This window comes from Prunus dulcis, chromosome 6 (assembly GCF_902201215.1).
Source record: "Prunus dulcis chromosome 6, ALMONDv2, whole genome shotgun sequence".
In the NCBI taxonomy this organism is placed as follows: domain Eukaryota; kingdom Viridiplantae; phylum Streptophyta; class Magnoliopsida; order Rosales; family Rosaceae; genus Prunus; species Prunus dulcis.
In genome coordinates, this window is record NC_047655.1 from 1,992,684 (window position 1) to 2,009,672 (window position 16,989).

A 16,989-nucleotide genomic window follows, 5' to 3' on the forward strand; every position below is an offset into this window, starting at 1 on the left:
CCTAAATTTGAGAAGAGAGAAAGGATTCATAATGGCTCCCTATAATTTAATGTTGTTTTATGCATATTTTAAACTTTTAATTAACACAAACTATTTTTTTAATTTTATTTTGTATAGAGATGGATCAATTATATTGAATTAAAAAATAATTATAGTATTTATGACTCTCTAAACTAAGGAGTATGATTCGAGTTCAAATCTTATAAAGAGCTCCTAAAATAACTTTTGTGTACTTCTAACTAAATTTTAACTAAAAAATAAGGAGCATGATTGTAGATGCTCTTAAACATAAACATACTTCTCTATAGAGAGCCTGTGCAACTGACATTGCATTGCATATTTTTGCTGATTCAGATAGAAGAGAAGGTGTTCCAAATTTTGTCATCAAGTGCTACCTGGCCCCAACCCCAGCCCCAAGCCCGGACAGATCGGATCGGGTCCATCCGATCTGACCACAACAAGGTCCTCACTCAGAAGAAATTCTTCTTATTTCTCCAGGGATATCCATCTTATAGAACCACCAGGAGAAGGGGATGGGAATATTGATACAATCTGTCACAAACAGAAAGCAGAATACTGCATATAATGGGGCATTTTCAACCCAACGAAAAAGACAGACAGATCACAGATGATTTACAGTACCCAAACTACAACACACATATGTTACCTAGGATAAATCCAAGAAGAACAACCCCAACATTATTCACTTTGGAAAATCTGGCCATATACAAAACATCACAAGTTCCTCCTATACATGCCTTAACCTATAGACCATCCAAAAATTGCTTCATCATTGCAGCAAAACAGCAATAGATAAATTATGCATCACGGTTATCATAACAACCTTCGGAATAGCTTATTTCAGGTCTGAAGAAAGATTATCAAGCAGCACTCAAGCAGTTCTCCCATGTCCCATACTTCGAGCTAAAACTGCCTCCACCACTCTGCTGCGCATGCTCGGAAATAACTGCACGTGCACAAACATCCCAAGTCCTTGCTATCTCACCAAGGGACATGGGTTGTGAAATGCTTCGTAGAGAGATGCTAAACTTTGATTTTGCCTTTACAGAAAGATCTTCATACTCCTTACTGTCAAAGAAAAACATTAAAGTCAAATTTATGCTGAGTATTCTCAGTAAGAAATGCCACGTCTCTTAGTTTATGTAACAGCAGCAGCAGTATGTAAAGTCGGATTGCTTATTTCCTCACCTGACTTCAACTGGAAACTTGTCCAAGAGTATTGGAGAGCAGTTGGGATAATTCATGGGAACGAGCAGTCTCAATGGCTGAATCGGTGACTGCACCATATTAAAGACAAGTAAATACAAGAAATATCAATATTATGAACACAGGTAACAAGTCATTAAATTCACATTTGAGAGCCCACCATTTGTGCTGATGCGTACTGCGATTTCAAGTTTGGACTGAGAGCCACAGCATCAAACGAGCACTTGACAATGGTTCCCTCACCCCCTTCAGCAGCGGCTGCACTGGGATCAACATCTTCATCACTGATATTAACAACTGTATCGATAAGCCGCCGATTTATTTCTCTTATTTCTTCCAAAAGAGCATGATTAGCCTGCAAGATAAGCCACATAATTAATTATGTCCACTGAAGAAGCAGGATTAAGGTTGGTTCTGCAATTTCCTGATCCAATAATGAATCTCTCTCTCCCCACAGAGGAAAAAAAGAAGAGAACATTATTCCCTGTCCTTTTTTTTTTTCCTTAAGCACAATAACTTTATTCCCAAGAAGTTGCTTTTCTTCTATAATCCAACAACAATGCAGCACCTTAAACAGTGGACTCACAGTCAACATCTACCGCCCATCTTTATAATATAAAAATATAATAAAAATATTCCAGAGAGGCAAATGCCTCATCTCAAAATGTGCGAAGGCAGGCAACTAGTTTTCATTGCTTGATGAGTATATACCACAACAAAAGTTTAATACCTCAATCCTTGGCCTCTTGATACGAGATGTTGCAGTTGACTCCAGATCAGATGTCTCTGAATTGGTCAACTGCTTAAAACTATCATTCATGCTGCCAGCTGATGACACCACATTTAAGGGCACGGCACTTGTGTAGCGCCTCATTTTCCTAGTCCCATTTGTTCCATCATGAGTCATAACATTTCTTGCTTGCAGACGACACTTTGTCATGGCAACCAAATCCTCACCAACTGCAGCTCTGGATCCATTACCTGGTGCTGACCCTGCTATCCTATCAATCATACTGACTACGGAGCCAATGTCACTCACAGAGGCACTTAATGCATTTGGTGACATCGATTTCACCTGAAAGATACAATTACAGAAATTTTATCCAACCGAGAGGATTTGATGAAAACAAGAACTTAGTACGTATGTTCTGAAACATCATTTTAACCACTCCAAGAGAATCAGCTTTACTAACCGCTTTAATTAAGCGTTCAAGAGGCTGCTCTGTAACACTCGACTTGCCAGAAATGGTTGACAAAGCATTAACATGAGTATCTGGTACGCTAAATTCAGCAAGCAAAGGAGAGGCTGATATCCCAGGGGTGCCAATGGCAAGGGACTGGACCTGCGCTCCGACACCAGTTGTTTGTTGATGTCCGACATTCCCAGCATTTGAGAGTGAGGAAGGTTTCTCAGAATCCCCTGGCATAGGGGACGGGGCCATGGGAGTTGATGGAGACGGGATGACAAAAGGTGAACTAGCAGTTTGCAATGGGGTTCCAGCTTTTGGGTGAGTCAGTAAATTTTGCTGGTCAACTTGGGGAGAAGAATGCTGCGAAATTTGTGGAGATGCAGCCTGAAGGAGTTGGTTTGAAGGAAATGGAGATCCTGATTTCAACTGTGGATGAGGATAAGCACGCTGGCCTGCAGAGAGATGTTGCTGAAAAACCCCTGGCTTTACACCCATCCCCTGTCTCATCTTCAAGTCATTTACATCATTCATTTGATGAAGCTGTGGCATTTGCTGTTGGTGCGCCTGCAACTGTGCTGGAAGCTGCTGCTTTGCTTGCAGTTGTAACTGCTGCTGCTGCTGCTGCTGCTGCTGCTGTTGATGTTGCAGTAACTGCTGCTTCTGCATCAATTGCTGCTGCATCTGTCGATGTTGAAATTGTTGCTTGAGTTGATTCTGAAACATTTGATGTTCCTGCTGTTGTTTCAAATGCTGGTGTTGAAGCATACCAGAATTTGACTGAATGGAATTCATGTTTGCCTGTAGCATATTAACCCCACTCTGTGATGACAAGGCATTCATATTTGCTTGTTGGGGAGCACTGACAGGAGTTTGTTGGTTACTTCCCACAGGAACCTGCTGCAATGAGTTCAGTGCATTCCCTTGTCCTGAATCCATGCTGGAACTAGGTGGCAATGAATTCATCATGTTCTGCTGTGCTGTTGAAACACCAGATAAAGCCGACATAGAACTTGGCTGCAAGCTTGTCATATTGCTCTGCGGCATTGTTGCCACAGAACCTTGCAAGTTCATTGATTGCAACTGTGGGTTCATTTGATTTTCATGAGATTGCACTTGAGTAATTTGAGATTGTGACTGCTGCATGGAGTGCATATGGGGTGGGGGAAGCTGCCCTTGCTGCAGAGAAGAAACTGGCTTCCTAGGTCTATTTGTATTAATAAAATTTACTATCTGCTTTTCGTATAAAAGCAACTTGTCCTTCAAACCAGGTGAAATGCTACTTTTGGAAATCTGTAAGACTGATATGAGGCGCTCTAACATGGTCCTGAACATTTTCAGTTTGTCAAGCTGCTCTAATTTTGGTTGTTGTGGAAGAGAATCATGCTGGCAAACAGAAAGAACAATATATATGATGAGTAAGCAAAAAAACAACCAATATTAGAAGTAACAAGATGTCATAGCAAATAATATTATTGGCTTTATAACTAAAAAAGGTAAAATATTATTCGCATTGTTGGTGGGGTAGCGGTCCCATGTAGACAGTATACATGGCTGGAATAAGTAAAAGGTAGATCCAGTTGGAGAGATCTATCATCGACCATCACCACAATATCCTTGAAGAGAAAGGCTGCTCAATGGTAAATGTTGAGCAACAAATAGTATAGGGAAAAAAAATGAAGTGATTACAAACCTGCTGAAGTTTAGTAGCAATTTTCTGATACATTTCACTTAGTTCGGGTAAGTACATCTCCTTCATGACTTTGATCTGCAAAAATGGAGTAAGAAAGGCAAAGATAATTAGAAAGGACTTTGTTGTAGCTACATGCTTGCAGATACCATAATATCACCAGATTTCTTTGTTTCGTAGTAGCTCATGCATCTATAAGTTTTCCTGTCCAATGCTTCAAAATACAGTGCCAACGGAAAAGAGCTCATGCATGCAACAACGAATTTGGAAAGTATGACTTCATGCATGCTTGTACGTAAGGTATGGACAGTTCAGATAGAGCCTGAATACAATCCCTACCAAGACAGCCAAACTTACCCTTACTTCCTTTTTAATAATATAGTAATATGGGAATGTAATCTTCTTTCTACTGAAAATAATAGAAATTTTGATTTTCTACCCATACACAACATATATGTATTCCTACCGATATTTACTGTTATCCCAGCAAACCCTGCCTTCAATTCCCTTTTCAATCCTATATAACATGTGAATGCAATTTCCCTGAAAAGTGTATTCCTAAGTTTTATTACCTTCTATGCCCTTTTTTCTATACTAAACCATGCATTTTTATATATTCCTATATGATAACCAGTCTCTACCCTTGTTACAGCAGTTAATTACATTCCCCACAAATCCTGTATATAATCCCAACACAAATAGCCAAACCCCAAATTGCGCCTTCTCTTTCTTTCTAATCTTATATCCAATGCGAATGCCATTTAATGGCAACAAGTCAGGGCATCTTACTTTTTGAAAGACCTCCTCTTGCCAATCACCCCCAGTTGCATGTCCAGTCTGGGCAGTGGAATCTAGAGATGCTACAAAATATACAGAAATATATGTCAGATATTTGCACATAGACAGTTATGATTGAGAAAAATCATTGCCTGCAGAACATTGATAAAGAAAAATGGAAAACTATCCTGTCCAAAATAGTTTAAAATGTATGTTTGTAAAATAAAATTAAAAATATCATTTCATTACATGAGCAGTCTAAGGACACAGAAGCTTCATGAGCTAAAGCGGAACAGGACTATGCACACACTAGATTGTGGACAATCCATGGCAACCATATTTAATAAACAAAGTAGCAAAATAATAAGGCTCCACAATAAATTTATATATTAAAACCAAAAATTTAAAACCAAAAAAAAAAAAAAAAAAACCTCTTCATCTGTATAAACCAATTGAAGCAAAATTCATGAATTAAAAACCATATTTTTAAAACCAGAGGGATGAAAGACACTTCAGATAAGATTTTGCTCCTAGTTTTTGCTTATGAGGAAAAGTTTCACATCTACTTGTTGCCAAAGAAATAGAAGCGTTTGGAAAAGAGCTTAACAATATGTAACAACATTTTCTCTAACACCGTAAGTCAAGAAAAATCGAAGATGCAAAACCTGAAGTGAAAGGAAACAAAAGCTTCATCTTTCATCAGTAAAGTCAGAGATATAAAATCTTCAAGCAACTTTGATTATAAACAAGAAGCACCAGAGTTGAAAGGTATACTTATGGGACTCAAGGTGGTCTATATGCCTATTTTAGGAGTAGACGCAAAACTAGTAACAAGGCTATTTACATACAATCTATTCTGTTAGTAGGCTTACTATTTCCTTATCCTTGTGGATTATTTCCTATATTTTTTTTTTGGAATAGAAACTATGTAAATTCAAAGAGATAAACAAAGAAACAAGCAATTGGATAAGGAATCCACAAGAACAAAACAAAAGAAAACAGCAACCTCAAGACCAAAACAAAGGAAGGAAAAGAGGACAAAAGCAAACAAAAAGGCCACCCAGGAAAAAAGAAAAGAGCAACACATCACTTCACAACTGCTACCAAATGTCGCATAATAGAAGAGAGCCAAATCCTTAAAAACAGGAGTAACCAAAGCCCATAAAGCCTATTTCCTATCTAACCAGGTCAACTCTATAATTGAGCCCTAGTTCCGCCTATTGATATTGAGAATACAAGAATAAAGCTGAAATTTTTATCTTGAATTTGGTATTTGACTTCGTTTATCTTTCCTCCGGTGTGCTGCATCCTATATTAGTTAACGCCCTCAATTCCTTTCATATAAACTTAAACCACACTGAGCATCTAATTAGCAAACACAATTCACAAAATTTTATATCCACTAGATATTGCTAATTAACCTTTAAAAAAATGTAAACTTGACATGGCTTGTTTTAGCTCTATCTTTTAATATAACCGGACATTTTGCATAGGAAAAGACATTATATGTGGTTTAACAATATAGAGCACACAACCAGGGATAAACATGTTTGACAGATAAAGGATGATGCACCTATTTAACAGGATTGTATACACTACTCTACTGTGTGTTTGTATTGTGCTTCAGTGATGGTCACAGCAAACAATCAGCAAACTATCTAAGTTTTGAAACTATAAAAGTATAAAGGTGGAGTGCACCTACTTGGCATGATAGACGGCACAAACGTTCTGTTGACTAAGTCCAATTGTGCATCCATGTATATTATAATAAAAGAAGTCACATACGAGAAGATAACATTCCAAAGTTCAATTATTTTCATGGAATCTAGACCCATACATCAAGCAGGCATGACAAAATATATTTCTCCATAAGTCATCCAAAAAAAGTGTAGCACCACAAAAGCAAACATACAAATAAGAAGCCTGTTTGCATCACAAAACCAGCTAAATCTCATAAAAGTGACAGCGTTGACCCACAATGGAACGGCCCAAATGAAAAGTAAAATTCTGTCCAAAACATGCATCTATGATAATCTATATAACATGAAATCACATGCATAAGAAAAGCAACAATTACAAGTGTTGGAAACTACATAATTGCAAAAATCATACTCGATGATGTCTCAGGAAGGGGTCTTTGAGATTGATATAACTGCTTTTGCTGATCCATTACGTTTTGTGGTTGCAGCATGGTTCCAGGAACCTGACCTGAGGCTTGAAGTCTTTGCTGCATATCTCGTTGCAGCGGATTTGACTGCTGTTGCAAACCCAATTGCTGCATCTGTGGAGGCTGCGACTGAATCTGTGACAACAATTGTTGCTGTGATGCCTGAGGTTGTGACTGCTGTCCTTGAGGGGGTAACAAGTTAGATGAACTCTGATGTTGTTGTTGCTGTCCTTGAACCTTGGATTGTTGCAACAAGTGTACAGAGTGCTGATTAGTTTGCATGCTTGAGTTACCACTTTGAGTTCCAAGGTGCTGCTGTTGCTGTAACCCAGTAACATTACTCTGAGGGCCCAACTGTGGCTGATGCATATTTGAAAGGTTGCTTTGCTGAGCCATTAACTGCTGCTGCTGTTGTTGTTGCTGCTGCTGCTGCTGCTGCTGTTGTTGAAGGTTTAAAATGTTATTCTGCTGGCTCAGTAACCTCTGTTGTTGCTGTTGCTGCTGCATATCCCCAACATTGTTTTGTTGTCCGATTAGCTGATTCTGCGACAAGCTCGTAGCATTTGACTGTTGCACCATAAGCTGCTGCTGTTGCTGCTGTGGGGGTAATATTGGCTGTTGTGGCATTGATGTTTGCTGTTGGTGAACAACAGAGGCCTGTTGTTGTTGAGGCTGTCTGAGAACTGACTGTGGATGCTGCTGAAGCATAGATGGTGTTGACTGTTGAATTGCAGATTGTTGATTCTGCTGAAGACTAGAGAGAGATGATTGCACCACAGAAGGTTGAATAACAGATGATGTTTGCATAACAGGTTGCTGAGAAGACTGCAACTGAGTTGGTTGTAATAGGTTCGGCTGCTGTTGCTGCTGTTGGACAAGTTGTGGGATATTTCCCTGCTGATATTTGGGCTTCAAAAGAGGATGTTGCTGATGTTGCAACTGTTGATGGTACATATACTGCTGGGAATTCTGGGATTGCTGCTGCTGCTGCTGCTGCTGCTGTTGTGGAACTACCTGTTGCCTTCCTGGCAATTGCCTTTGAGAAGTAGCAAACATATTGGAGGGTACCCCCTGGCCCATATTCTGCATGTTTTGATTTTGCCCAACAATACTTGGAATAGGAGTCTGGGTTAAACCGGATGAAGGAGGTAGAGCAGATGATAAGCCAGCAGAACTTTGAACTCCAGCAGCTGGAATGTTATTCTGAATGTTCTGTGATAAGAGTTGTTGACGTGCCTGAGATTGATTAGCTGGCAACGGCATAGAGAGTGATTGCCCTTGATTGGGGACTTGGGGTTGCATACCAAAAGACCCTACTCATGTAAAATAGAAAGAATAAACACCAAATAAACATTTCCAAATAGATAAAAAAAAGTTTAAAAAGTGAAAAAGGTAAAAAAAAAATTAAGTAAAAAGATATAGCAACCAGATTCCAGTCTTGAAATTTCACCATACAAGCCAACAGATATCAACAATGAATCTTCCCAGGTAAGAAATGTGGGAATAAGGAAACGATATGGTTTTTCAAGCATTTAACTATCAAGAAGAAAGCTACATATAAAATAGAATAACAACCCACCCTCCATTTCATAAAGCATGTATGCTGGGAGAAGAAAGTAGTAGTTCACAGAGTAACTGAAAGTTGTATAGGTGCATGAAATGGGAGCACAGTTTCCATAGTTGTTTTTACCTGGATCAGGGGGTCTGTTGCTATTACCAGCAGAGTTCGATTGTAAAGAATTGGCCATTGTGTTCTGAGACTTGGTCTCCATTGTTAGCATCTTCAGACTAATCTTCCGTAGGTAATCTGACTGTAAAAAGAAACCCATGCTAAACTTAGACTACATTGCTATTAAAAATACAAAGAAAGCTGAAACACAGACCATGCTTATTTAAGAAATTACATATGTGTAGATCAGTACATATCTAAGTAGAGTTACTTGTCATATACAAAGAAAAATTATGACCCAAGAGTTATTGAAGTACCTGGCTTGTGGCAGCAGTATAAATCTTTTCCTCAAACCTTACAGCAATTTTCTTGAGCTCCTGTAATCCCTCATGACCAGAGAAAGGGAGATGCCTCTTCAATGTATCCATTCTTCACATGCCATATATTTAAAATAAGTTACTAACAACCAAGGCATGGAGGTAGTGTTCATAACAACGAAAGTGAACTCAGGATAAATAATTCAATCCACTAAGCTTTTTTCTTACGAAAGAAACACATACATCTTGTTTACAATTCTTTGCCTTGAATCCGGCTGCAGTTGACTCCTCCAATCGCCTGCATCCATGGGGGCCTCTCCAACTTGAGGAGGCCTCCAATTATTGGTATCCATCAAATCCAAGGAACCCAACAAACTGTCAAACAAAAAAGAACAAAATATTGAGCAACCTCAATGAAAACCCACGAAAAGGCACAAAATTTGTACAAAACATACTAAACTTAAACGATGATAAAGTTTCCAAATATTAAATCTTTTTTGTGTCCGAAAATGGATCCACTTAAGCTGATTTTAAACATGATTTTGTCATGAAATTCTCCAATATACAATCCCTGAATTCACATATGCAAAAGCAAAGCTTACAATTCACATGCAATCGAAAACTCAATACGATTTTCGACAATCAGAGGGAAAAAAAACCCAACAATGAATTCTACACCAAACCCCTAATCTGTTTCTATCAAAAAGAAGAAAAAAGTCCAAACAAAAAAATTACCGTTTCTTTTTGGAGATTGAAAAGTCTAGGCAGCTCGAAGCAGAAGAATTTGGGAGATGAAAGAAAAATTGCCGAAGTCGGAAATTAGGGGAAGAAGGGGGTTTTCAGGCACAAAGACTCAAGTGAAGAAATATTGAATTGATTGATGCGTTGGAACGAAACAACTAAATCCTATTTTAAACGAAGCATCAATATCTGACTCTTTTTTTTTTTTGGGGTCTTTTTTTCAAATTTCTGATTTTTTTAGTTTGGTTCGGAGTAAGCTCACGGGGACAAAAAGACAATAAGACCAGTATCGTTGAAACTTTATAAGTTGCCACTTGCCACTTATCTTTGCCCCTCATCTGGGCAATCACCCACCCCAACCGGAAACTTCCGTTTCAGTCCACGGAAACCCTCCACTACGTCACCCTTTTATTTCTATGAACAAGTAGCTTATCAACACGCACTCTAACCGGCGTAAATATGACGTATATTTTAAACTAGCCTCTTGACACTCGCCGGCCCATGCATCAATCTAAATTGTGTATTATTATCTTGCTTAAATTTATAATAGTCCCTTGGCGCACACGTATGAATTTTTTTTTTGTTTCTTATTTTGTTTTTTAATTTTAGAACTAGTTTTATAACTTTTGTTTTAATATATTGAAAATGCTAGCTTCTCAAAATGCAGGACATGGTTTTCTTTTCTTTCCTTTTTTTATTTATTATTGCATTTAATATTTTTAATTGTATAACTTTATTGCTTTATCCTTTTAAAATGAAATATTTAGTTAGGATCTTTTTCTCTTAATATTTAGAAACTTAACACTAATAAAAGGGTCGTCTTTTGCTTTACCCTAAATAATCACACTCCTTTTGTTATAAATTCATGGTTTATACGTGATCCATCTAACGTTTATAAAGTTATTTAGTGTGCCAGAATTTTAGGGTGTGTAAATAAAATAGTCGTGGGTTTATATATCACATTTTGGGTGGGAGACAACTTTGCACGACTAGGGTGGTGGTGGTTTGCTCAATCCTTCTTGATTTGTGAGCTTTGGGCTTAAGTTCGGCCCATGAGAAAAGAGAAACTTTGCATGTGGAACAAGAATATACAACATAAAATATAAGATATAGGATAGCGTTCCTACTAGAGTATTAACATTAGAAACAGTTTAGAAATTGTTTCTCGCTCTTCTTCGACAAACACTTGAGTTTCTGAAATTTTTCATCACAAATATGTAAGACCAAGTTACGAAATGTGTATATTCCACATGTCAAGGGAAGACACGACGCCGTTTCAGGTAGGAGGGGCGGCTGTGCTGTCCATTGATGCCTTGCAGAAACTGGCTTCGCAGGCATTAATAAAATCTACTATCTGCTTTTCGTAAAAAAAAAACAACTTGCAATTCAAACCAGGTGAAATGCTACTTTTGGAAATCTGTAAGACTGATATGAGGCGTTCTAACATGGTTCTGAGCATTTTCAGTTTGTCAAGCTGCTCTGATTTTGGCGGTTGTGGAAGAGAATCATGCTGGCAAACAGAGAGGCTTTGTAACTGAAAGGGTTGTTGGTGCGGTAACGGTCCCATGTAGAGAGTATACATGGCTGGAATAAGTAAAAGGTAGATCCAGTTGGAGGGATCTATCATAGGTTATCACCACAATATCCTTAAAGAGAAAGACCGCTCAATGGTAAACGTTAAGCAACAAATAGTATAGGGAAGAAAAATGAAGTGATTACAAACCTGCTGAAATTTAGTAGCAATTTTCTGATATATTTCACTGAGTTCGGGTAAGTACCTCTCCTTTATGAGTTTGATCTGCAAAAATGGAGTCAGAAAGGCAAAGATGATTAGAAAGGACTTTGTTGTAGCTACATGCTTGCAGATACCATAATATCACCAGATTTCTTTGTTTCGTAGTAGCTCAAGCATCTAAAGTTTTCCTGTCCAATGCTTCAAAATACAGTGCCAACGGACAAGAATTTGGAAAGTATGACTTGCATGCATGCTTGTTCATAAGGACAATCTATTCTGTTATCCTTGTGGATTATTCCTTATATATTTTTTATGGAATAGAAACTATATAAATTCAAAGAGATAAACAAAGAAACAAGCAACTGGAAACAAAAGAAAACAGCAACCTCAAGATCAAAACAAAGAAAGGAAAAAAGGACAAAAGCAAACAAAAAGGCCACCCAGGAAAAAAGAAAAGAGCAACACATCACTTCACAACCGCTAACAAATCTCGCATAATAGAAGAGACAGCCAAATCCTTAAAAACAGGAGTAACCGAAGCCCATAAATAAAGCCTATTTCCTCTATAATTGAGGCCTAGTTCCTCCTATTGAAATTGAGAATACAAGAATAAAGCTGAAATTTTTATCTCGAATTTGGTATGTAGCTTCGTTTATATTAGTCAACGCCCTCAATTCCTTTCATATAAACTTAAACCACACTGATAATCTAATTAGCAAACACAATTCACAATTCACAAACTTAAACCAGTATCGTTGCCACTTGCCACTTATCTTTGCCCCTCATCTGGGCAATCACCCACCCTAACCGGAAACTTCCGTTTCAGTAGTCCACGGAAACCCTCCACTACAACACCTTTTTATTTCTATGAATAACTAGCTTCTCAAGACGCGCTCTAACCTACGTAAATATGGCGCATATTTTAAACTAACCTCTTGATACTTGCTCGCCAATGCATCAATCTGAAGCGTGTATTATTATTTTGCTTAAATTTATACTAGTTCCTTGTCATACACGTATGAAATTTTTTTTGTTTCTTATTTTGTTTTTTTACTTTTAGAACGAGTTTTATAACTTTTGTTTTAATATATCCACAATACTAGCTTCTCAAAATGCAGGACATGTTTTCCTTTTATTTTATTTATTTATTTATTCTTGCATTTAATATTTATAATTGTATAACTTTATTGCGTTATCCTTTTTAAATGAAATATTTATTTGGGATCTTTTTCTCTCAATAGTTAGAAACTTACACTAATAAAAGGGTCGTCTTTTGTTTTACCCTAAATAATTACATCCCTTTTGAGTGTGTCGGAATTTTAGGGTGTGTAAATAAAATAGTAGTGGGTGGTTTATATATCACATTTTGGGTGGGAGACAACTTTGCATGACTAAAAGGTAGCGGTGGTTTGCTAAATTCCTTCTTGATATGTGAGTTTTGGGCTTAAGTTCGACCCATGAGAAAAGAGCAACTTTGCATGTGGAACAAGAATATACAATATAAAATATAGGATTATTACAAGCATATAAATAAAGTGTTCCTACTAAGTAGGAGCATTAGAAACAGTTTAGAAATTGTTTCTTGCTCTTCTTCGACAAACACTTGAGTTTCTGAAATTTTTCATCACAAATACGTGCATTTTATTTAAGACCAAGTCACGAAATTTGTATATTTCACATGTCAAGGGAAGACACGATGCCGGTTCAGGTTGGAGGGGGCGGCGGTAGGTGCTGTCCATTGATACTTGGCCTCAAAGGTGAGCATCTTCAAAGAAATTCTCCGTAGGTAATCAGACTGGAAAAGGAGAGAACAAAACTTAGAATACATTGCATGTACTATGGAAGAAGGAAAAAAAAAAAAAAAATCATTAGGAACCCAAGAGTTATGGAAGTGCCTGGCTTGAGGAAGAATCGTAAGTCCGTTCTTCAAACCTTTCAGCAATTCTCCTGAGTTCATCGATTCCCTCTTGACCACTGACGAGAAGATGCCTCTTTAACGTATTAAGTCTTCACGTGCAACACAGTTAGCAAGTTATTGAACATTAAGGCATGGAGGTGGAGTTCTTAACAACATGAATTCAGAGTAAAGAATCACTCCCGAAAGAAAAATATATGTGAGGGATAGATTAAGCACAAAGAATAATCCATCAGCAGATTTCACAGGGGAAAAAACCAAAGAAGAATACAGCAATGGCATTTACTAGTCCAGAAAAAAGTACGTTATCTTTTAGCTTCAATATCTGAAGCACGCATTATATGGAGCCCGACCTCAGCAGTCACTAGTCCAGCATCCAAATTGGACCACAAGGAATAATCTCACTATAAATATATCTATTCATGCAGAAAGGGTTGTATATCATTCAACCTTGTCAACTTCAATACATCCACATGAATGAACACATGTGGGTTTCATTTCATGTATGTGTATGAACATGCATCTGCACAGAGTCTATTTTATGATGTCTTGGTCTGATATATATCCACCATATCTCTCAGAATGTTTTCTTTCAATTAGTGCCTCCAATTTTAAACTCACTGCTAACTTGCCTCTGCATTCAATATTGAGAATTTCAGATTGCCCTTTTGTGACAAAACTAAGACAAAGCTGTCTCTGATATAAAAGCTACTAGATAGGCATGGTCAAACTTTTACTATTTATCAGCACCTCCATACAAACCCTTTTTTGGCATGAGCCAAATAACACACTTCAACTTGACAAAGTTAAAGAAATGAAAGAGAGAATAAAATTCGGCCCAAGTGTCATACCAAAACATCTAGTAAGACCAATTCTTTTGCATTCCCAATGCACATATAGGACCCCAGTAATGACCACTGGTGAGTGCACATGTAAGAAGAAACAAATAGCTTCAACTAAAAAGATGAGTACACACTGACGGAATCTCTAATTATTTATGGGATCCATGATTTCTAGCTTTTATTTCTTTTTAAACATACTTACATCTTGTCAACAATTCTTCGCCGTGAATCTGGCAGCAATTGGCTCCTCCAATTGCCTGCGACCATTGGCAGTTCACCACCTTGCAGAAGCCTCTCATTATGGGTATCCATCAAATCTAACCAACCAAACACACCGTCAAATAAACAGAAAATTAAATTGCAAACCAGGAAAATGGAAAGTGCAAAACAAGATGCCCAAACCTAAAAGAAACCAAATTCAGAAACTATGGGTGCTCCACTCTAAAGTGTAACAATTTTTCTTTTGGTCGTATAAAGGGTACCATATAAAACGAGGAATAAAACCTAAGAAATAGATCAGTTTGACTGAATTGGATGTCAAAAAAAGAATCTAATGTATAAAAAGTTGGGGCAAACTTGGGGTTATTCTATGAGTTCCAGACATATTTTGCACGTTAGGATACAGTACTTGGGATAGGAGTCTGGGGTAAACCAGAGGCAGGAGGAATGTTATTCGGAATGTTCTGTGATAATAGTTGTTGGCGTGCTAGAGACTGATTCGCCGACAACTGCATGGAGAGTAATTGCCCTTGGTAGGGGACTTGGGGTTGCACACCGAAAGAACCTATTGAAACAAAATAGAAAAGCATAAATACCAAATGAGAAAAATTAATGACAATAATAATTGAAACAACAAAGCACATGCACAAGCACCAATTCCTCAACAGAGATTGGAACACCAAAGGGAATGGTGTAATGGTGCAACTGGCTTAAAACTTAAGCAACTTAAGCAAACACACACACACACACACACAAAAGCATGTTAGGGTCATCTAAACATCTCCAAGTAATAACAAGCGTAAAGACAAGAACACAATAAATGCCCTATATGTCCCTCATATTCTTCATCATTTGATCCCTTTTCTGAAAGAATATACAACAAACGAATTACAGACTTGAGTGCTTACCAACCAATATAAATATCAACAATGAATCTTTTTATATAAGAGATGTGGGAAGAAGGAAACCAGCCATCAAGAAGAAAGCTACGTATGAGTAAACATTAGTTCTCCATTTTTAAAAGCATACATGCAGGGAAACAAAAGGGATAGTCGAAAGTGTAAATGAGATCTGTGTAGGTGCATGAAACAAAAGCACATTTTTTGTCAATTTTTTTTCACCCGGATCAGGGAGCCTGTTTCTTTTACCAGCAGAGTTGGATTGTGAAGAATTGGCCATTCTGTGTTGAGAGTTTGTCTCCATACTGATCATCTTCAGAGAAATTTTCCGGAGATAATCCGACTGGAAAAAAGAGGTCCACATAAAACTTAAGAATGCATTGATATCCAGTATCCCCGATATAAATAACACAAAAATATTATATATATATATATATGTAAGAAATTAAATAGTAGCACATATATACATATCTTAGTAGTATTAGATGTAGCAGGAAAAATAGGACCCTAAGAGTAATGGAAGTACTTGGCTGGTGGCGGCGGTGTGAATCTTTTCCTCGAACCTTACAGCGATTTTCATGATTTCCTGTAATCCCTCTTGACCAGAGAAGGGAAGATGCCTCTTCAATATATCCGTTCTTCACATGCAATGCAACACATTTAAGAAAAGTTAATGATCATCAAAGGCAAGAAGGTAGAGCACTTCAAAACAAAAGTGAATTCAGGATGAATAGTAAATCAATCCGCTAAATTCTTTCACTTTCATTGTTTAAAGAAGCTTACATCTTGTTGACAATTCTTTGCCGTGAATCTGGCTGCAGTTGACTCCTCCAATCCCTTGCATCAATTGGTGTTTCTCCAACTTGAGGAGGCCTCCAATTATTGTTATCCATCAAATCTAACCAACCCAAAACAAAAACTGTCAAACAAAACCAAAAAAAGAATTGAGTAGCAAGTTCGATGAAATTTTTTGTAAAAAAGCTGCTAACTTTAAATGATGATGGTGATTGTAAAGCATAGATTTTGTCACGAAACTCTCTCCACTACACTATTCCTACAGTCACATACGCAAAAATCCAAAGAACAAAGCTTGCAAACCCAACACAAAAATTACGAAAATCTGAGCGATGAATGAAGAACCATAATCGAACAATTTTAACGGAAGTGACAAGGAAAATTAACCACAAAAAAACAGAGAACAAAATTTCACCGTTTTCTTCGAAGGGACTGGTTCGACTGGAAGTGGAAGTGGAGCAATTCGGACTTGAAGAGAAAAACCTAAAGTAGGAGAAGACGGGAACTTCAATTGTCAATTGGATAGAAACAGGTTGGGTTGCTTCAGAATTAAGTCTTCTAAACAATGAAATTCTCGTTTCATCTTTTGACCAAAACACACAAACAGACAAAAAGGCAATGAAATTGTCGTCACACCTTACAACCCAACCGATATTGATTTTCTTATCCAAAAAAACAAAACAAAACAAAACAAAACAAAACAAAACAAAACAAAACAAAAAAAAACCGATATTGATTTTTGATTGGTAGCTGAGAAAAAATATTTATATTTTGTGTTTTTTAATTTTTATCTGGGTAGGCTGCCTTAG

At 37.4% G+C, this 16,989-nt stretch overlaps 2 protein-coding genes across 4 annotated transcripts; both read right to left on the reverse strand.

Moving 5' to 3' along the window:
• Positions 1-549: 549 nt before the first annotated feature.
• LOC117630849 (mediator of RNA polymerase II transcription subunit 15a) lies at positions 550-10,078 on the reverse strand. 3 transcript variants are annotated; one of them, XM_034363659.1, is made up of 13 exons: positions 9,770-10,078; positions 9,278-9,409; positions 9,035-9,146; positions 8,739-8,859; positions 7,496-8,361; positions 6,994-7,465; positions 4,894-4,964; positions 4,108-4,182; positions 2,421-3,800; positions 1,958-2,302; positions 1,388-1,582; positions 1,210-1,298; positions 550-1,089 (listed from the first exon to the last, which is right to left on the reverse strand). In XM_034363659.1, the coding sequence occupies exons 2-13, from the start codon at positions 9,385-9,387 to the stop codon at positions 882-884; spliced, it is 4,044 nt and encodes a 1,347-aa protein (XP_034219550.1). In that variant the 5' UTR covers positions 9,388-9,409; positions 9,770-10,078; the 3' UTR covers positions 550-881. The 3 variants fall into 3 exon arrangements, with proteins under 3 accessions (XP_034219550.1, XP_034219549.1, XP_034219548.1); XM_034363658.1 differs by having other exon boundaries at positions 4,894-4,955; positions 6,994-8,361; XM_034363657.1 differs by having other exon boundaries at positions 6,994-8,361.
• Positions 10,079-12,968: 2,890 nt separating this feature from the next.
• On the reverse strand, positions 12,969-16,855 carry LOC117630851 (mediator of RNA polymerase II transcription subunit 15a). Its single transcript, XM_034363661.1, has 8 exons — positions 16,596-16,855; positions 16,169-16,283; positions 15,912-16,023; positions 15,635-15,728; positions 14,896-15,051; positions 14,470-14,584; positions 13,406-13,517; positions 12,969-13,305 (listed from the first exon to the last, which is right to left on the reverse strand). The coding sequence occupies exons 2-8, from the start codon at positions 16,276-16,278 to the stop codon at positions 13,192-13,194; spliced, it is 813 nt and encodes a 270-aa protein (XP_034219552.1). The 5' UTR covers positions 16,279-16,283; positions 16,596-16,855; the 3' UTR covers positions 12,969-13,191.
• Positions 16,856-16,989: the final 134 nt, after the last annotated feature.